The sequence below is a fragment of the Syngnathus scovelli genome, chromosome 18, assembly GCF_024217435.2.
Source record: "Syngnathus scovelli strain Florida chromosome 18, RoL_Ssco_1.2, whole genome shotgun sequence".
NCBI lineage: Eukaryota > Metazoa > Chordata > Actinopteri > Syngnathiformes > Syngnathidae > Syngnathus > Syngnathus scovelli.
The window spans coordinates 11547575-11566827 of NC_090864.1; the positions used below are offsets into that span (position 1 = coordinate 11547575).

The 19253-nt window shown below is 43.8% G+C and overlaps 4 protein-coding genes across 6 annotated transcripts; 3 read left to right on the forward strand and 1 right to left on the reverse strand.

Moving 5' to 3' along the window:
• Nucleotides 1-273: 273 nt before the first annotated feature.
• On the reverse strand, nt 274-1982 carry thtpa (thiamine triphosphatase). 2 transcript variants are annotated; one of them, XM_049748822.2, is made up of 4 exons: nt 1858-1982; nt 1520-1589; nt 796-1341; nt 274-478 (listed from the first exon to the last, which is right to left on the reverse strand). In XM_049748822.2, exons 2-4 carry the CDS (start codon nt 1587-1589, stop codon nt 378-380), a joined length of 717 nt encoding a protein of 238 aa, XP_049604779.1. In that variant the 5' UTR covers nt 1858-1982; the 3' UTR covers nt 274-377. The 2 variants fall into 2 exon arrangements, with proteins under 2 accessions (XP_049604779.1, XP_049604780.1); XM_049748823.1 differs by lacking the exon at nt 1858-1982 and adding an exon at nt 1656-1850.
• Nucleotides 1983-2486: 504 nt separating this feature from the next.
• On the forward strand, nt 2487-14143 carry zfhx2 (zinc finger homeobox 2). Of its 2 annotated transcripts, none has more exons than XM_049748776.1 (5): nt 2487-2546; nt 5292-5450; nt 6016-6070; nt 6637-10655; nt 10990-14143. In XM_049748776.1, the coding sequence occupies exons 1-5, from the start codon at nt 2502-2504 to the stop codon at nt 11419-11421; spliced, it is 4710 nt and encodes a 1569-aa protein (XP_049604733.1). In that variant the 5' UTR covers nt 2487-2501; the 3' UTR covers nt 11422-14143. The 2 variants fall into 2 exon arrangements, with proteins under 2 accessions (XP_049604733.1, XP_049604732.1); XM_049748775.1 differs by lacking the exon at nt 2487-2546 and adding an exon at nt 2557-2728.
• A 227-nt stretch (nt 14144-14370) lies between these two features.
• Nucleotides 14371-16074, forward strand: alg14 (ALG14 UDP-N-acetylglucosaminyltransferase subunit). Its single transcript, XM_049748824.2, has 4 exons — nt 14371-14569; nt 14919-15070; nt 15186-15308; nt 15521-16074. The coding sequence occupies exons 1-4, from the start codon at nt 14428-14430 to the stop codon at nt 15749-15751; spliced, it is 648 nt and encodes a 215-aa protein (XP_049604781.1). The 5' UTR covers nt 14371-14427; the 3' UTR covers nt 15752-16074.
• A 145-nt stretch (nt 16075-16219) lies between these two features.
• rsu1 (Ras suppressor protein 1) lies at nt 16220-19119 on the forward strand. Its single transcript, XM_049748820.2, has 9 exons — nt 16220-16379; nt 16497-16607; nt 16712-16762; nt 16884-17004; nt 17120-17238; nt 17438-17520; nt 17606-17720; nt 17915-18047; nt 18332-19119. The coding sequence occupies exons 2-9, from the start codon at nt 16499-16501 to the stop codon at nt 18432-18434; spliced, it is 834 nt and encodes a 277-aa protein (XP_049604777.1). The 5' UTR covers nt 16220-16379; nt 16497-16498; the 3' UTR covers nt 18435-19119.
• The last annotated feature ends 134 nt before the right edge of the window (nt 19120-19253 follow it).

Below are 19253 nucleotides of genomic sequence, written 5' to 3' on the forward strand. Positions count from 1 at the left end.
CAATTATTCTAACAGACCAGTGGCTCTTGATTTAAGGAATGGATTCATTCATATAATATGACATAATATATATAATGCCGTACTCTTATTGCATCATAACATGTATCATGAAATATAACTTTGTAATCCGCTCAATGTTTAGCCAAAGTTCAACTTTTGCAGGAAACGACTGTAAAGTTGGTGAGAAATTTCAAAATAAAGAAAGATCAAATCACCCATGAGACTTTAAAAGCTCTTCAATCCAGGAGTCCTACTTTGATTAATATAACAATAAAAGCAGAAAACATATTTATTGTCTTACTTGCAATCGATTTCAATACATTCAACAATTAAATAACAGCACTGCCGATGACTCTTCATTGCGGTAAGTTGCTTGTCTACAAAATGTGTTGACTCAGTAGTCTTGCATAGTGTGCAGGGAAGTTTCTTTGAAGGTAAACAGACATTTTCCCATCAACCGCCTGATCTCCAGCCACACCTGGGAAGAAAACATAAATCAATTCAACTTAAAAAAAATAAAAAAGATGAAGGAGAGGTGGAATGGGGGTTTATGAAGAGCCAGAAAGTGGCAATTTTGAATGTGGTAAGGAAGCGTCATTTTGTATCATTTGTCTATAAAATTGTAGGCCTCTGCATAACATTTGTATTCTTATTAACATTCAAGAAAGATCAACTTGCAACGCAAAATAATTTTATTAACATTGTTTTCACTCTCGCTCTGCCTTTCTTTTATCCTGTGCTGTGTGTGTGCAAGCTCAGTGCAAAAATAAACCCAATTATTAGCTCTGAGCTTACCAAGCTTCTTTGCAGTTCTGTGAATCTTGTCCAGGGCAGCCTGCATATCTCCTCCCTCTGGTATGAGGACTTCTATTTCTCCTACACTGTAGCCGAAGTCTGCGTCGTCGAGATCTACGTTCACGCCATCCTCTTCTAAAGTGAATGTCCGTCTCATTGTGGTAAACTCTGCAAAGCATACCAGATTCATAGCACTCGCCCAACCTTCTTCTGGCACACAGTTCATTTCTGCATTGCCAAGACCATGGTGGTCAGTTGAAGTCTGACAGCATTCACTTATCGGGGACTTGTTTTCACTAATGTCTTTTAGAACCTCTTTCAGCTTCAGATGAATATCGGCCACATTGGTTATCTCTTTGTAGCGGGTACATAACGTGGCTGCTTTTGATGGTTCGTCTTGTAACTCTTCCCCTCCTTTGACTGTTGTAGTTGGACACTTGAGCTCCCAGCATCCTTTACGTTGACGCAGCCACACGTCTCTTAAAGTGAGGTCAAATTGTGGGGTGTCAAAGTATCGGTCTTGGAACTGGTGCTGACGGACACAGACTAAATATAAATGGAAGAAAGAGGTACACGATCAAAGATTATGGTTAAAACTGAAAACAAGACTCTTATAGATGATTCATGTAGATTCTATTTTTAGGTATGCAAGCAGTTGGAAAGTGACTTTTCCATAGTTGCCCATGTCCTGTTTTAGGTCAATTAAAACAACAGTAAAACATACCTCCAATTTCTTCCAGAGTTTTCAGACTGTTGGCATTGCATACAAACTTTCTCTCCACTTCGATACTCATCTGAAATCAAATGTATTTATATTCACACCATAGCATGATAACAAGTATATGAAATTCATGTCAAACCTGAAGGTCGTTGTTGGAAATATTGTTATATATATTTATATTATATATATATATATTTCCCTATATGCATATCCCTTTCGTGTTGTATTTGCACCTGCCCCTGCAAATCAAACGCTTCTGCAATAGAAATTCCACTATCTGCAGCTAGTTAAGGCACCAACATTACAATTTGTATTAACACCGGATCTTGAAACTCACACACCGTTCAAAGTCAAGTCCTTCTTTCTGCTCAGAACATCGACATCGAAACACTCAGCGACGTACGATTTCCGGAAGCCCCCCTAACTCCCCCCCCCCTCCCCCTACACGTCAGCAAGTCAATTTCTGGACAGGCGCAATTAAGGACACCTATTAGGGCTTTCATGGCCGTCACTTCCTGTTTCAGTAGCGCAGCGGCATGCAGATGGTGCCTATTTTTTTAATTTCCTGTATTTTTTTGGACAAATATTTACTCTGTACGGACGCACATGTGTTCATTTACATAAAAATAAAGACATAATTGACGCGAGTACCCCCCCAAGCCGAGTGGTTGTATCTGTTTAATGTATCATTAATTACCTCGCTGTAGATCTATTTGAACTGGCAGAATGGGGGCATCTTTTTGTTTTTGTTTTGTTTTTAAAAGTAATAAATGCGTATGTGCAGGTCTTTACTTATAAATGTAAAACACAGGTGTAACGTGATTAGTCACAATTCGTTTTCTTTGTTCCCGCATCGTTAATTTAAATACCTGTATTTGGATTTTTCAATTATCTCTTTTATCTGGGCGTTACATAAGGGATTTCAAGGCAGAATGTGTTTGTGCGTGCGTGCGTGCGTGCGCGCGCGCGCGTGTGTCCCTTCTGAATGTCAGCAATCAGCCTTGGGGGGAGCTGTGGTGTGTTTACTAGGGTAAGGAGAGAGGGCGAATGGAGGGAGGGGGGAGAGAGAGAGACACTGAGGGAGAGAAGCAGAGAGAGGGAAGGCAGGCAACAAAACTTTTCACTTGTGAAGAATCCACGGAGAAAAACGCGTGTGTGCGTGCGTGCGTGTGCGCGTGGGTGCGTGTGTGTGCTGGAGCGGCCACCATGCAGGTAAAGACGAGAGATATTTGCTAATTGCTCCGAACTTAATTAAAACGCCAATCGCGATCGGTTCGGTAGGGTGGGGTGGGGTGGGTGGTGGTGGTGGTTGGCCCGCAACCGATAGAAGATCGAGCGACGGATTGCGCCGTGAACTAATCCCGATCCTTTTTGGAAATCCAACGTTCGATTCGAAACTTTTTTTGGGCCGTGTTTCCCCTTGTTCTGCTCTCATTAGACCACCCCCATCGCCGAGGGAGGCGATCGCGACTGTCGACTGACCAGGTTAAGTCGTTGCTTTCTTTTTCTTTTACGCCCTCCCCAAGCGTTTACTTCCTAGCACCAATTACGCTTTTATAAATGTCACCGTAGGACGAGCATGTGTTGCACTGCGGGGGCTAAAAGATACCGATGAGGGGGGTGGGGGGGCATCAAAAGGAGGTCTGAGTGGACGAGGGAAGGGGGAGGCGAGTGTTTTCGAAACACATCTGTAAGCTGAGAACGTTCGTTAATTAAACGGCTTTAGTCAGTGTAGGCCTCAATTTGAGCTGTTAAGCAAGCAAGCAAGCAAAGCAAGCAGGAGGCGGGCGAGTCACCAGTAAATGCCCGACGGGTAAGACGACTGGAGGGCCGTGTTTTTGGGGGGGATAAGGAGTTAAAGGGAGTGCATATTAATGTCTCCGGGTGAAGTGGCTGCGGTTGAGGGCCACCTGGATCATGCGGAGTACGAAACGGAGGGGGAGTGGAGAGAGACTCGCCCCGTTCGGAGCTTAATTATCTCGCGTGCTAACAGAACTAGCCTAGCAAAGTGACACGACTCGAACTCCCCGTTTTTTGTTTACGACCGAGCTCGAACTCGCCTGGAGTCTTGCTGCGGTGTGTTTCTCTTATAGGCTCACTCAATGTATCTCATCTACTCCTGACTTGTTTTTTGGTAAAGTAACCGGAAAGCCCCCTGTTTTGCGGTGTTACAAGACCGGGGCGAGCGGGGGGGGGGGACAGCTTAACCTAGCTTGCTAGCTAATTGATTCGCTTATCCAGCTAATTAGACTTTTATCTAATTAGTCAACTATTATCGCGGAAAGGCCAGTCAAGTTGCGTTTTCGCTTTTAATCTCAAGTTACGCCTCATGGGGCTTTTAAACATGAGGCTGTTTGGCGTCTCCGAGTGTTATTTGGTCATGTACCCCTGCTAGCTTGCTAATTGGCATGACGAAGAAGTGAGGAATTGAAGCATTGACGATAGTTTGTTCGCTGCATTGGGCAACTTAGGTTGCATTTTGTTACTGTATTTATATTCAGACATAAAAGAGACGACATGAAAGGTGTTTGATCATGGCATTTGGGTGTTTAAATGGCTAGAAACAAAAGATTGGCAGTTAAGTTTTAGGCTTGATTGTTGATGTCCTACACATTAGTGTTTCTCAACATTTATTGAGCCAAGGAACACATTTTTTACCACAGAAAAATGTCTCAGCCTGCAATCCAATTAAAATGTGACGAAAAGTACGAGTTAAACTATTTATCGTGATCAGTGGAAGATCATTTAATTGTTCTGCGTGCCACTAAACATAGATGGCATGGATGGGTCAAAAAATAATTGGTTGTAATAAGTAATTACGTCCAATCTGATTTTGTTTCCCCGTTGCACACCTGATGATTCTGCAAAGTGGCTGGAAGAAATCACTATCTTAGTTAAGAGACTTTTGTTAGAAAATAATACAAACTTACTGGCTCATTTTGCATTAGGGCTGCTACTTGATATTGATCCTATAATTGTAACGTCACTGGCATTACCTTAGTGACATCTAAAATGACTTATTCTCTAATGTTAGTGGCTCAAGCTCCAAAAACTTTTTTTTCTCTTTCTGTAATGTGATTTTTGGGAAATGCAAAATTCCCCTCTGCGCTCAGTGACGCTAAATATAGTCATGCTAATTACGGTTTGCAAACGTAATACTAACCAATAAAGCGCTTTGTTGTAGCGAAACCTGTTGTGGAAGACCGATCTAAAGATGCATTGTATTGTATAGAGTAACCACATTTTAGCACGGTTTATTATCCCCATGTCTGTTGTTTACAGCAACACCATGTTGGAATTATGGAGTAGTAGATGCCAAATTGATGTTACCATTGAATGAGCTATTGTGTGTCAACTTTGTGAAGCATTTGAAAGCCTGCAAAAGACGTGACTAACTCAGGAGGAATGTTGCCTGGATTGTGGTGTTGAATCATATACAGAGAGAATTATCATATGAAATGATATGAAGCCACTTTGGAGTGAACAAGGAAGTTGTTGTTTTTCCTCTGCGTTTTTAAATGAACTCAAGCAGTGTTCAGTCCTCCCACAAGTACTCTAAAGTGAAATAAATGCTTGAATTTCAAGGTTTCTTTAACTAAACATTTATCATTTTAGTGTTAGTGACCCCATCTCCTAGTTAAGCATGTTAATTAGATTAGATAACGTCTGACTTAGTAACTATATTCACGGAGATGCACTGTTAACCCCGTAAGCTTGAAAAACCAGAACTTTGACAACTTCCCTACCAACTTGTACTTTTTTTTTTTTTCCTTAGGAGGAGTCTGGGGAGAAAGCAACCAATTACAGCAATGGCAAAGCAGCACGGCTGTGCCCTTTGTGCCAAAAAGGCCAAGAAGACCAAGCCTCCCTGTCTCGACACCTCACTGAGCAACACAATGTACTTCCAACATGTGTTGACAAACTGTTAGACATTGTAAGTGTGGCCCAACATGAGCCCGGATGACATTGTTGCTTCTATCTGCATTGAGCACAAAGCAGCGCACAGCTCTTTTTAAGATATTGTCGTTTCGTCGGGCAAAAGTGTCGACGTGATCATCCAGTAACATTTTTGTTTTTCATCGAATCCTTAATCTCATAATGCCGTTCACGGTTGACAGCTCTTTGACTTGTTAAATGCATGCTAAGGCTTCAGATTCCTCGACTACAACACGAGTGCACTTTTGCTCAAACGGAGAGGAGTTTACTGTCGACGGTTACTTGACGTAGCAAACTTGGTAATTGCGCCGGGCAAGATTATCCCTGTGTTTTGTTTTTCTGAAATGGGTGCAGTGTAACGGTTTTGTGTTCTGGCGGATAAAAGGAGTCGCTCGCTATATGTGTGCCTTGGGGCTAATTAGAAAATTAAAGGCATTCCATAGTTGCTATGTGTAATCAAGCCACGCCCAAGTACTGTGGAATTGAAAACACATCTGAACTAGCCGTTGCGTTCGAATGATTTGCTGACTCTTTGATTTTCTTTCCCTTTTTTTTTTTTACAGTCTGTTTTGAAACAGCGTGCAAGGGAAGAAGAGAACGAAAGTGTTCTATCTTCAGGTAAGAGTAAAAAAAAGTTTTTTTTAAGTGATTTCAGTGTAAGTATTCAATGATTAGATTCAACATATGATATTGTGATCCTTGACTTGGTTACTAGGAACCAAAAACTAATTTGTTTTGATGGTCCCGTCAAGGCATCTTGACCTTGGAAAGGACACGCAGTGAACTAATTTACGCAGTGCTGTAAGGATGTCTCATGTGATGTGAAACAAGACTGTGTTTGCTTACTGCCAAACTTACTGAATTTCCCTTTTTATTTTTTTTATTGATCACCTACAAGTGCTTTTATTGTTTAGTATTTTTTAAATTGTGACTTTACTAGTAAGTTAGCTTCGCTTCATGATAGACTAACCGAATTTGTACTGAAGTCAGAACGGGAGCGTAACTAAAAAGGTGATATTGTGTGTTTTTTCAGTGTGACTTTAGTCTGCGCTTTTATCACATTTATTTTCACAATTTACTCACTTCCTGGTGTAGTTACTTGGCATTCTAAATTTCAACGGCCATGTCTTGTATTGTCTGACCAACAGTATCCTAATATGTGCCATGCGTTTGGTGTTTATCAGCTGCAGTTTGTACACAAGCGAGGCCATCCGACGACATCAGCTCCGAAATCTGCCGGCGGCCTTGTTTAGACGTACCTCAGCAACATCGCGATAAAGAGATGGAAGAAGACAGAATGTTGGATCGGGAGGGGAGTGAAGCTGAAACGGAGCCAGAAGAGCCGGAAGATGATGCAAATGAAATGACGGGAGCAGCCAAGCAAACTGCCGCTGAAAATGAAGATACGGCAGACAACAGTAGAAATGGCGCGGGTAAAAATGGCGTGCCTGCCGAAAATGGCACTCAGTTCAAATGCAACGCCTGTCAGGAAAGGTTTCCCAGCAAAACTGCCCTGAGTGTTCATTATTACTCTGCGTCCCATATTCAGAGAATGACAACAATACAAGGGGGGGAAAGTGATCCTCCAGCTCCTTCCAGCCCTGCTCTTTCTCGCCCGTATGTATCAAACAAACCCTACCAGTGCGCTACGTGCCGGGTCTCCTACAATCATGCCATCACCCTGGAGAGTCATATGAAATCCGTCTTGCACCAGACACGCAGCAGAAATGCTGTGAACAATGCAGGTGCCCCTGGCAGTGGCGGAAGCAGCAGCGCCGGTACTCCGAAGACCACAGTGAGTACGCCGGCCAGCGGAGCCTGCAAGGCGGTGACCAACGCTAACTGCGCCACGACTGCAACCGTGATGGTGACGAGAGCCAGAGACGCGGAGAACATCGTAACGTCTCCCTCCCTCATTGCCACCCCTGTGGCCTCTGCTCAGGCTGTCTCAGCCTTTCTCACCCTCCTCACATCCAGCCCGAGTACTCTCCCACACCCCCTCCTCCCGTCCCTGTTTGCACCCAGCCAGCCCACCGGTGCCGATACATCTCAAATTGTGCCTCAGCCCCACATGGTCTTGCCGTTGATCTTGAACGGGCTCCAAGCCCAGCAAACCCAGCAGTCTCCAGAGAACCAGCAAGGACAGCTCCTTACCCAGTGTGTGCCATTTGTAGGTCTCAATGCAGCACAGCAAGCCCTCCTGACCCAAAGACTTAGTTTATTACAGAACCAATGGGCCCCTGTTGCACCACCAAGTCATACACCAGCAGTTGGGGAGAGGGTCAAAGAGGAAATGATTGAAAAGCCCTTGGATCAGGTCAAGGCCAAGGACAGCATCAAAACAGAAAAACCTGAGGAAGAGGGTTCCGACGTCGAAAGCAAAGCGCCGGATGAGGTGAACGAAGACGTTCGGAAGACACCTCGAGATAGCGGAACCTCGGCCCGTCACGTGGATGTGGAAAATGAGGACTCGGCAAGTCTAGGATTCTCTCCGGTTGCCATAGAGAAGAGCCTCCATAATAACATCCTCTCACCTTCCCCGTCGATGGTGAGTAACCCAAGCTACAGCCCTCCTCCTCTGAAGCTCACGCTTAGCCCCGATTCTACTCCGCAAAAATCACAGAGAGCAACGAGTCCTTGTGGATCTGTTGCTACCGCCAAATCCAGTCCACTTTCAAATGCCTTAAGCAACCAATATCGACTACATTGCAATACCGCGGGCTCCGTCTATCCAGAACTTCCAGCCTTGTCAGAATTTCAGTCAGAGGTGCTTTGGGCTTTTTTCGAGTCGCGAAGCGAGGCTGACGCCGCGAGCCCTCTCCGCGAGGACTGCGAGGCGCTGGGAAGAGAGGTCGGGCTGTCGGAGGAGGAAGTACGCAAGTGGCTTTGCCAAGCCAGATATGCCAAACAGAGAAAGAGAGCCTCGGAGCTGGCACATCAACAGGGCTCGTCATCATTTGTAACCAGCACGCAAAGCAGTGACAATGACTTTGATGATGAAGAAAGCTCCCTCATTATAGCGGAAGAGGAGGAGGAGGACGACGACGACGCTGACGTGTCGGGTAGTCAGGCCATTGATTTGTCTTGCGCGAGAAAGCAGCACAGGCCCAAAGGTGTCGGGAGAGAGGGCCAGGGAGATTCCTGTCTGACCTCTGACTCCGAAAATGAGGTGTACACTTCTGTGATCGTGACGGACGAGGAAAGTCAGAATGCGGCTTTTCGGGAGGCCCCGGACAGCCCCGCCGCCAAAGATGAAGTGCGACACGAGGTGCACTGTGAAAAGGGCTCCTTTGGGGGGAAAGTCTTGCGCTCCACAACGGTCTTTCTCTCCGACGCAGAGGATGACGACGAAGATGAGGATGGTGGGGGGACTAATAAGTCGGGGAAGAAGAAAAGGAAAGGAGAGTTTGAGCATGAGGTGGAGGTGAAAAAGGAGAGACTGGATCCTGATGTGGACCTGGAGTTGGAAGCCCAAGGGGATCCCCCAGGTTCTCTGCCCTACTCTCTGGACCAGCACAATCCAAGCGGTGCTTTACACTCGCTCCCGCTATCGCTCGCTCCCTTCTCGACTCAATTCCTGAGCCCTTATGTCCTCTCGCTGACACCGTCGTTAGTTGGAAGCAAAGTACCGGTCTTTTCAAACTCGCCCGCCGTCGCACAATTCTCCAGCTCTCTCCTCTCTCAGTCGCCCAGCCCCATGAGCCAATCCTCTCAATATTTAGCCAACGGCGACTGTGAGACTGCGCTAGACCTTAGTATGGGGAAAAACAATTCGTCCTCATCTCAGGTTGATAACATTTCAGCACAGAAAGGTCAGTTGCTGGACGGTCTTGGCTTGAGGCCAACATCTCAAGGTTTGGTTGTCGTTCAGGTTAAACCTGAATCTCTCGCCACTCTGCCTTCCTCGTATAGTCGTGTCAATCTGGTCACTAGCAATAACTTGACAAAGGCCAGCGTTTACACCAGGCCGGACGAGAAAAGAAATGCCGCCGCTGCCGCCGTGTGTGAAAATGACAAGGAGAAGGAGCAAGAAACGCAGCAAAGGAAGGCCAAAGGGAAAAGATATCGCGATATGCGCCGTTCTCGGACCATCATTCAAGCGGAGCAACTGGACATACTGTATGGATGCTATTTCAAAGATCCCAACCCCGGGAAACAAGAGTTTGAACAAATCTCCGAATGGGTTCACCTTCCCAAAAAAGTTGTTCAGATCTGGTTCCAGAACATGCGGGCGAGGGAGCGGAAGGGTGAGGTTCGATTCATCAGCGACGGCACCCTGGCGGCGGTGGGAAAACCGCTCATCAAATTTACCTGGCCGCTCTCAAAGCCCATTTTTTCAAACAAGCCTGTGGAAGACAACAGGCGCTTCATCACCACCGCTCCGATCGTGCGCACACTCATCAAGACCGAGCGGAAACCTGTGGTGGTGAAAAAACACGCCCCGATTCCAATCAAGCCCAAGGAAGTGGTTTCGGCCACGCCCGTGGTGGGCGGCGCTGCCTCTGTGATGTCAAAGGCCAAGCTTGAAGGCACCAGCGGCGTCACCGCGCTCAAAGTTGCATCCAGCGCCGTGCCCACCCTTTTAGCGCCTCCCGAGGATCCTCTTCCCGTTGCCTCTCGACTGAAGGAGGAGGAGGAGAGCGAGGAGGAAAAAACCGACGAGGAGGCGGACGACGAGAACGGGACGGGACCTCGGTTGACCAACCGCATGGTGCCCAAGCTGCCCACCATGCCCATGGATAACAGGCCCCCTTCCGCGTCTCCCCACAAACCAAACGGCCTTAGCTACTGGAACCCAAAAGCCTCCATCAGGATCAACACTCTGTCACGAGAGCAACTGGCTCTTCCCGCTCATCCGCCTCCCCGTACCATCCCCCCTCCTCCCACCCCTAGCATCGCACCGGTCAGTCCCAACAACCCCAACTCGGCCAAAGTGGCCCGCTCAGCCACCCCTGTCCTGGGAAAATCCAGCCCCGCGGACAACAACTTTCTGGCCCATTCTTCGAGTCGTCGGCCGCGCACGCATCTGTCCTGCCTGCAACTCTCCATTCTGCAGTCCTGCTACGAGACCTGCGCCCACCCCAATGCTATGGAGTGCGAGGCCATTGGTGCAGAGCTTAACCTGCCCCTGAAGGTGGTGCAGATCTGGTTCCAAAACACGAGAGCTAAGGAGAAGCGCTGGAGGCTACAGCAAGAAAAACTGGTAAGCTGCTTGACACATTTTCGAAAAGAAATAGGTGGGATGGATGGGTGGATGGATGGGTGGGTGGATGGATGGATGGATGGATGGATGGATGGATGGATGGATGGATGGATGGATGGATGGATGGATGGATGGATGGATGGATGGATGGATGGATGGATGGATGGATGGATGGATGGATGGATGGATGGATGGATGGATGGATGGATGGATGGATGGATGGATGGATGGATGGATGGATGGATGGATGGATAAGGATGTGCCATAATATCGGATGAAGAATTTGTTGTCTGATATTCCCTTTTCTTAACATCTCTCTCCCCTTTTGCCACAGGGTCCTCAAGCCGGGGGGAAGGTGTCGATGAGCTCGGGAAGTTACCTGCAGTACAACGCTCTGAAAGCCAACCGTCCCATCCTGCCCAAACCGGTTCAGCTGACCATCACAGAGACTCCCACTTCCCTGGCAAGCGGCCAGTCTGCACCCAATGAAACGCTGACGGGCTGCTGTGAGGTCTGCAAGGTTTCCTTTGAATCGCGGGCGGCGGCGAGGGCCCACGTCTTCTCGTCGCTTCACCTCGCCAAGCTACGCACCACTAACTTTGGCCAGCCCACCGCGCTGGTCAACAAGAACGGAACTGCCGCCGGAGGTTCGGGCGGCGTCAACCTGAACTTGCAGGTTGGCCATTCTTCTTCGGTCACCGGTTCTGCTTCCGGCGGGGTGGTTGTCATCAAGGTGCCCCCAGCCACGGCTACCAGCAGCAGTTAAAAGGAATTTCAGATCAGGATTGGTCTGCACACTAACTTTGGACCCATTTGGGCTCCTCCAGTTTTAACAAACACGTTTGAGCACTATTCCTCACCACCTAACTTAATTTTTTTGGCTTTGAAGTTGGCTTTTTCTCCTCCCCCCCCCCCAGCACCCACTTTCCCATTTGTAACCTTTGTAATAACTCCAACGTCACCCCGAATCAACACCAAACAGTTTCCCCCCCTGCTGCTACTGATTTAATCAGTTTGCCATGTGAGTGATGGATGATACTTTTTGAACTCATCTCATCCTTTAGCGAAACACCTTTGATTTCAACGACCTTCCTACAAAGCTCTGGAGGGACGTGACTTGCGCGGCTTGAATTGATGAACTGATGACGACGCTTTTTAACCGCCATGTCACTCTTTGGGCTAAGATGGAATAACTCCCACCACTTTGCTCCCATGGAATATTTGGGGGATGGAATGCTGTCACTTCCCGGGCAAAGATTGGTTCTGTACGAGAGGAATGGACTAAATTAATGTGATGCGTTTTTGACGGTGGCTTTTATTGATTTGCTACTGGATATATGATCTATGGACTATTGCATATATGTACGTTTGGGATACAATAGAGGTACTAAGAGAGTAGGGCTTTTAAACCCCTTCCCTCCCACTGCCCCCCTCCCCATTGCCATGTTTATAGTTTATGGTCATGACAATCCAGACAAAAAAAACCAACTTATAAAAATTGCAAGGAATCTTGGCATACCGCACTTTGACGCATATTACATTGAAATGTTTTGAAGCATTCTAATGCCAGTGTCTTTTTATGGAAAGATGCATTCATGCATGTTGGATGCCTTAATATATATATTTTTTCTTGCTCGTCTCTTGAGTCACGCTTTAGGTGTAAACATAATATTGTTCAAGAAGCAAAAGCTTACGGCATATGGAAGTGAAATTAAGCGCTGTCCCTAATTTACACATCTATATGAATGTCATTCTTTTGATAGAACATGAGCAAATCCTGCCTCGGAAATCTTTGCCAGCTTTTTCTCAGCCCAGGACAACAACAAAAAACGTCCAACTCGTGTGGTGTTGCCTGAGAAAAAAAACCTTCAAGCAATCCTGTGGGTTTCATTTGCCCGCCCTAAAAAGTTTGGAATAATGGGCAGAGCCAAAAACGCATTATATATTTTATAGATGAAATGATTTTGTCCTTTTTTTAACTTTTCATTGTGCAGCACTCTTCAGTGTTTTATCGTTTTTTGGCCACAGCTTGGTGTTTTATTATAAGGATGAATGGCAGAATTCACAACAGGTCGGATCAAAATTGATTGACGTTTCATTCCAAAGAGATATTTAAGACCGCATGACGAGTATCTTGCCATTGCAACAAATTCATCTCAAAAGGATCTTAAGACTGAATGTCATCAGCAAATTGCATTACATTTCATTTCATGCGTTGATCACCTCTCGTGACTTTTGCCATTCACTTTCTCGTGTAGTATTAATACTGAAACACTGAACAGTTGCACACGTGAACCTTGAAAAGTTGCGAGTTCCAATTTGGTCCACATATGAATATGAAATCCTGTTATTACCTAACTATTTTGAGTAGTTGTATGCCGCTATAATAAAAAAAGCAAAAAATCTTTATAATATATTATTTTCAAAATATGAATATCACCGCGAGTGTGGAAGGGCCAATAAAATTTGAAAGGCATGAGTGCTTCTTCAAATCCCTCACCCCCGCCCCCTCCCCACCACCACCACCACCACCTCTTGTTCATACCTAGCCTGGTAATGCACATGCTGTGAAATGCGATGTGATATGTGCAAACCAAACAAGGGAGGAAATTGGCTTTCACCAATATCTTGCAGGCTAATTGTGGATTTTCCATTCTTGCAATGTATCCTTTTGACTGAGAGCTAAAAAGATGGTGCTGTGTTGAAGGACACAACTCACTAAAGAGCTTTTTCCTTCCATTTGAATTTGTATAATAATGTTATAGTTTTAACTCAAATGCAGAACTAAAAGGAACTTTTTGTAAATGCTATATATTAAAAAGTGATATTCCAAAGTAACCTTTTTTGTGTCATTTAAAAAAAAAAAAAAAAAAATACAACCAAAAAGCAATCAAGAGGTGTTCACAAATGCAAACTGTAAAGGACATCCCACGGCTTGACTCTTGCACTAGTTCACAATATTTGCACAAGTTACAGACATTTCAAAAACGACAGCCATGGATGCAACATGACGAGTGAATCGGTGTGTGGCAGTGTTCTTTCATGACTTAAACACGTTTAGTCTGTCGGGATTCATCTTGTATGCGTGTGTTCGGATGTCAAGACTGGGATAACGCGGTGTTGCACTGTCCAAATCAAATAGGTTTTTATGGAGATCTGCTTTTATTATCTTACATTTCATTGTCAAGTTGATTATCACTATCGTTATAACTGTACTACGACTTATTGAATTTACCATTACTACTCATGCTGTTTTGATTTATTCATTCTTGTTTTCATGCCACCTCTCTGCTCTGCTCTGCTCTGCTCAGACTGAGCATGTTTTTCCTCTGAATATTGAACAATAATAGTGGCAGTGTTGTTATGTGTTGTTAGACCTCTGATTAGGTTTTTTTCGCCCCTTCCTCACTGTACCTTGCCTTTTGTGTTTGGTCTTCATTATGCTTTCTTTGATATACAGAAAAATAAAATCAGATGAACCTGGGGAACACGGTGGAACTGACTTCATTTTATGATTCAACAAGGCTCTAAAACGGGGGCGTCAAACTAATTTTCGTCGTGGGCCACATTGTAGTCATAGTTTCCCTCAGAGGGCCATTATGACCGTTGACGTCTTCTATAAACATCTAGTATAGGCTACACAACAAACTGATGAATAACCGGTAATACACACTCTTGCACAGTAGATGGCGGTAAGCACCTGGAAATTGATTAAAATCCGCCAGTACCTGGTTGAAGAAGAAGAAAAGGAGGAGGAAGAAGAACAACTGTCATGACCGTACTATTAGGATGCTCTATTATTCTTGTAGCGTGCTTGCTACTTATTATACGTTTATGTATAGTTGTCAAGAATGGGCGCAACTATAAACCTGGTAACAAAGGTCGGATTGGGCTCCTTGTCGTTGCAGGATCAGGTAAAAGTGATACATGGCAATTTCATCGTACGCTTGAGTTACTCTGACACCTTGTGATCTCTTGCGGGTTCTTGGACGTTTTAGGCTTCGAAATGTACCACAATAATTGAGGAAACCGTAACAACTGCATGATTAGTTTTTTTGTTTTTTTTTTGTAAATACCCACATCTATCATGTTTCTATGTTTTCTTCTGACTCATAGCAACTTACAGTAGTTGCCGCAGCAGGTATTGTGCCCAATGTATTTACCCCAGAAAAACATTCTGCGTCAGGCCAACCTTAAGGAGCTTTATATATTATTATTTGCTGTCCTTGTAGATGACAACGAGGTAGGTCTATGTGTTTTCAGGTGGTCACACTACAGAAATCCTGCGATTGATGAAGAGCCTTTCCAGTGCCTACTCACCTCGACACTACATTATTGCGGATACAGATACGATGAGTGAAGAAAGAATCCGTGCATTTGAAAAGTCCAAACAGATCTTGGATTGTGATCCACAAGTAAGTAGCTTATTTTACTCGACCGGTGTTAAAGTTGTGGACTACAACAAAGTAAACTAGTAGAACATTGATGCTGTCGTATGCAAAATTTGATAAATGCTTGGTATGTTTTTAGTTTACCATTCATCGGATCCCTCGGAGCCGAGAGGTACATCAGTCATGGAGTTCTTCGGTTTTAAGCACACTGAATGCCCAATTTTACGCTTTACCCCTGATCTTCAGGCTCAGACCAGATATGGTGAGTCAACATTCTCATAAAAATATGCTGTGTGTTTGCACGCGCATGTGCGGACACACTCCCCTGAAGGGACGGTCAGCTATTGTTTCACTCATACCTACTGACAATTTAGTCTTCAGTAATATTATACGATTCATTTCATTGTTATTATAAATTTCTCCCAAAATAAATGAGATTATAATCATTTTTTTTCATATTCTTTGCTGTTGTAGGTGCTGTGTAATGGCCCAGGAACCTGTGTTCCCCTTTGCCTAGGAGGACTCCTGCTTGGAATTGTGGGAATTAAGAAAGTCATGATTGTTTTTATTGAAAGCCTTTGTCGGGTGGAGTCGTTGTCGCTCACAGGGAAAATCCTTTACCACGTTTCAGACTATTTTTTTGTGCAGTGGGCCAGTCTGAGGAACAGCTATCCAAAGTCTATTTTCCTCGGCAGAATTGTGTAATCATTACTTTTGTATCAAAAAGGTGGTGTACGGAATGTTTTTGGATCAATGTTACTTTTTAATTTTTGTTTACCACAGGTCACACCACACTTAGAAGTGATTCAAAGTTGGTGGCGCGCTTGTAAAACAAACTAGGGGTGCTGCGGTACACTGCAAAATATTGAACCGTTCTGTACGGGACAATATGCCTTAATGGACTGTGGGATTTTGTTACTTTATTTACACACATGCATTTGTATTCAACCCATTCCAACTTTTTACTATGCCTACTGTCTTCAAGAATTCTCCCCTATTAAAAATTCTACATTCTCTCCATTACAAGACCCTCTTGTATTTGGACTCATTCTGTTTCCTCCCTTTAATTTCTACATTTCTTGGCTGACTCAAACCTTTCCAACTTTAAACTGTTCAGCTTATGTTTCATGTAAAAGCTGACTGTAGAAAAAAAAGACGTATACATTTATCCGCATACATACATACCTCTATCATGGTCTTGCCTGTAGAGGGCAGAATTACGCATTCCCCGCGTAAAGACTGCCGAAACAGTATTAGAAGAAGAATATTTGTCGAATGCCATATCCTTTTTTGGTATTGTGAGTGTTGGACGCGAGTAAAAAAAGCATCAACAGTAAGTTTTGTATTTTCTATGCCTTCCTTGTATTTAGTTATGGTTGATGTTTTTATGTGAGCTTTGACGTAGCAATGAATTTTGACGAGCGATTGTCTTTCCCTTTTTCATCGTCAGAAATGTCAAAGTCATTGAAGAAAATAGTGGATGAGAATCGGGAGAAGAACCTTCCCGATGTTGAAATGTGTGACAGAGGCATTTCCAACATGTTGGATATACCCGGACTGTGTAAGGATGCATTACTTTGCGTGCTCATCGTGAAGTGAACGAACTGTGTGTGTGTTATAAAAAATGTTAAATACTTCTTGATTTCATGTGCTTTGACTTTGTAGTCACTTTGTCCCACATCACTCAATTGGTCCTGAGTCACAACAAGCTGACAGGTAAGCCACAATATGCTCTTGTTTGATGATCCGATAAATCCTGTATACCATTTCTAAGGTATAACTCCGATGGATGAATCTAGGTAAGGCAATGTGCAGAAGGTTTTCTTTTTCTTTTCAGTGGTGCCAGCCAACATATCTGAGCTGAAAAACCTGGAGGTTCTCAATATGTTCAACAACCAAATTGAAGAGCTCCCAACTCAAATTAGCAGTCTTCAGAAGTTGAAACACCTTAATCTCGGGTATGCTTGCTTTCAGATGCCTCTTTCAGAAGGGACGATATAGATTGTTGTCTAGTACTGTTTGACTAAGCTTTCTTCCATCTGTGGTAAAACAATGGCTGAATTTTGTGCGCAGAATGAACCGCCTTTGCAACTTGCCCAGAGGCTTTGGTTCTTTGCCAGCGCTTGAAGTTTTGGACCTCACCTACAATAACCTAAGTCAAGATTCATTGCCCGGAAACTTCTTCTATCTAAGTAATTGCTCAGTAAATAACTCGGTCATTTTCAAAGAGTGGCATCATACGTGTAACTCTACTGTAAATGTATGGATGTAAAAAGAAAATCTCCATTTGAAATACTTCATATGGCACAAGTAGAGTCCTGAATGAGTCAATAAACGACTACAATATATTTTTACATTGACATCCGACAAACAATGGTTCTTGTATTCCAGCAACTCTTCGTGCTCTATATCTGAGTGATAATGACTTCGAGGTCCTGCCGGCTGACATCGGAAAGATGACCAAGCTGCAAATAGTAAGTGGATGGCAAAATGGAATCAAATGTGCATTTGTGATGATTTGAAATGTGAAATCAACTGAATGTTTTTACTCCAACCCAGTTGAGCCTACGGGACAACGATCTGATCTCACTCCCAAAGGATATCGGGGATTTGGTACAACTCAAGGAGCTTCACATACAGGGCAATAGACTGACTGTACTCCCTCCAGAACTCGGTAATGACCAGACAATGATCTGACCAACCTTTTACTACCGTCAATGCGGTTTAGCAAGAATATTGGCATATTCGCTGAAATTCAAAAACTGTGTGCGGACAGCAAAATACACAGCGTAGATTCTGAAATGGGCGCTGATGGCGCCTCTACTGATCCGAATGAAGTCTTCAAAATGTCTTTTTATTATTCTTTAGGTAATCTGGATTTGACTGGTCCAAAACAGGTCTTCAAAGCCGAGAACAATCCCTGGGTCACTCCCATAGGTGACCAGTTCCAACTGGGAGTCTCACATGTTTTTGAATATGTTCGATCGGAGACCTACAAATAGTACGTATAAGCACGCTGCCCCACGTGCATATGATCAGTGTATTTTATGTTACTTATTTATTGTTTATAATCGTTTGTCGAGCTGCAGTACATGCCATGCTACTTTGACGTGTATGAGTTAAAAGCAATCCTTCCACTTTTGCGAAGTCTTAGCTTACCTGCCGTATATTACATTGGCTCTTTGGCCAAACTGTGTATTGCAGTAGCCCATTAATTAGTCATTAAAACATGAATTTCTTCCTGTTTCACGGCCCCATAACAAAGTTTTCTTTTTCTTTCATCAGCCTCTATGGCAGACATATGCAGGCCAACCCAGAACCTCCAAAGAAGAACAATGACAAGAGTAAGAAGATTAGCCGTAAACCACTGGCAGCCAAAAACAAATGAAAACTCGACGCGAATGTTAGGGTTCTTTTAACTAGCCAGACTCTCTGCATGTGCCTTTCAGTAGCTTCATTTTCAAAGCAATTTTTAACTACAATTATGAACAAGATCATTTCCCAGATTTTCCTTTCTAAATCATTGGTTTTTTTGGATTAGCAGTTTCAGGTACATTTATCATGTAGCAGACAAAATAATATTTGAAAAGTGAAATGAAGTTCATGGACTTTACTGAAAGTGTGCAGTCATGGTTTGTAAACGTCATTTCACTTCTCAAATAACACTGTGTTCATCTGCTATATATATATTATATTTAACTGACATTTCTGATCAGAACAACCAATGATTTCTAAAAGAAAATCCTGAAAATTGTCTAAACTTTTTTTATACAACTGTATATGTATTTGTATATATATATTGCATATTTTGACTTTAAAGATGGCTATATAAAAATAGATTTAGATCTGTTTTGTATTCATGAATGGAATCAGCAGTATTAAGGCTTGTCAGACTAGAAGTTTTATCTCCTGTGGGAGGCTTTTCCGTCGCATTTTATGGAGACGACACTATATATATAAATATAACGTCACGCTGTTGCCGCATGTAACAAATGAATGTACATGGCTGTTACTAACACCACAAATGTGGATGATTCTTGCTTCAAGCCTGGATTAAATCAAAGTCAAACTCACTCTCACTGAGCAGGCCTGCAGTTGGAGGCGGGGTTTTATATATATTTGTGTGTATCTATATGTATATGTGTGTATGTGTGTGTGTATATATATATAGATATATATATATATCTATATATCTATATATATATAT

Coding starts and splice junctions, on each gene's coding strand:
- zfhx2 (XM_049748775.1), top strand. CDS start 2,564: ATGGAGGGAGGGGGGAGAGAGAGAGACACTGAGGGAGAGAAGCAGAGA. Junction 5,451..6,015: donor TTGACAAACTGTTAGACATT/GTAAGTGTGGCC, acceptor TTTTTTTTACAG/TCTGTTTTGAAACAGCGTGC. Junction 10,656..10,989: donor GGCTACAGCAAGAAAAACTG/GTAAGCTGCTTG, acceptor CTTTTGCCACAG/GGTCCTCAAGCCGGGGGGAA.
- alg14 (XM_049748824.2), top strand. CDS start 14,428: ATGACCGTACTATTAGGATGCTCTATTATTCTTGTAGCGTGCTTGCTA. Junction 14,570..14,918: donor CCTTGTCGTTGCAGGATCAG/GTAAAAGTGATA, acceptor ATGTGTTTTCAG/GTGGTCACACTACAGAAATC. Junction 15,309..15,520: donor TCAGGCTCAGACCAGATATG/GTGAGTCAACAT, acceptor TTGCTGTTGTAG/GTGCTGTGTAATGGCCCAGG.
- rsu1 (XM_049748820.2), top strand. CDS start 16,499: ATGTCAAAGTCATTGAAGAAAATAGTGGATGAGAATCGGGAGAAGAAC. Junction 17,521..17,605: donor AGATGACCAAGCTGCAAATA/GTAAGTGGATGG, acceptor ACTCCAACCCAG/TTGAGCCTACGGGACAACGA. Junction 18,048..18,331: donor CGATCGGAGACCTACAAATA/GTACGTATAAGC, acceptor TTCTTTCATCAG/CCTCTATGGCAGACATATGC.
- thtpa (XM_049748822.2), bottom strand. CDS start 1,589: ATGAGTATCGAAGTGGAGAGAAAGTTTGTATGCAATGCCAACAGTCTG. Junction 1,342..1,519: donor AACTCTGGAAGAAATTGGAG/GTATGTTTTACT, acceptor ATTTATATTTAG/TCTGTGTCCGTCAGCACCAG. Junction 479..795: donor CAGAACTGCAAAGAAGCTTG/GTAAGCTCAGAG, acceptor TTTTCTTCCCAG/GTGTGGCTGGAGATCAGGCG.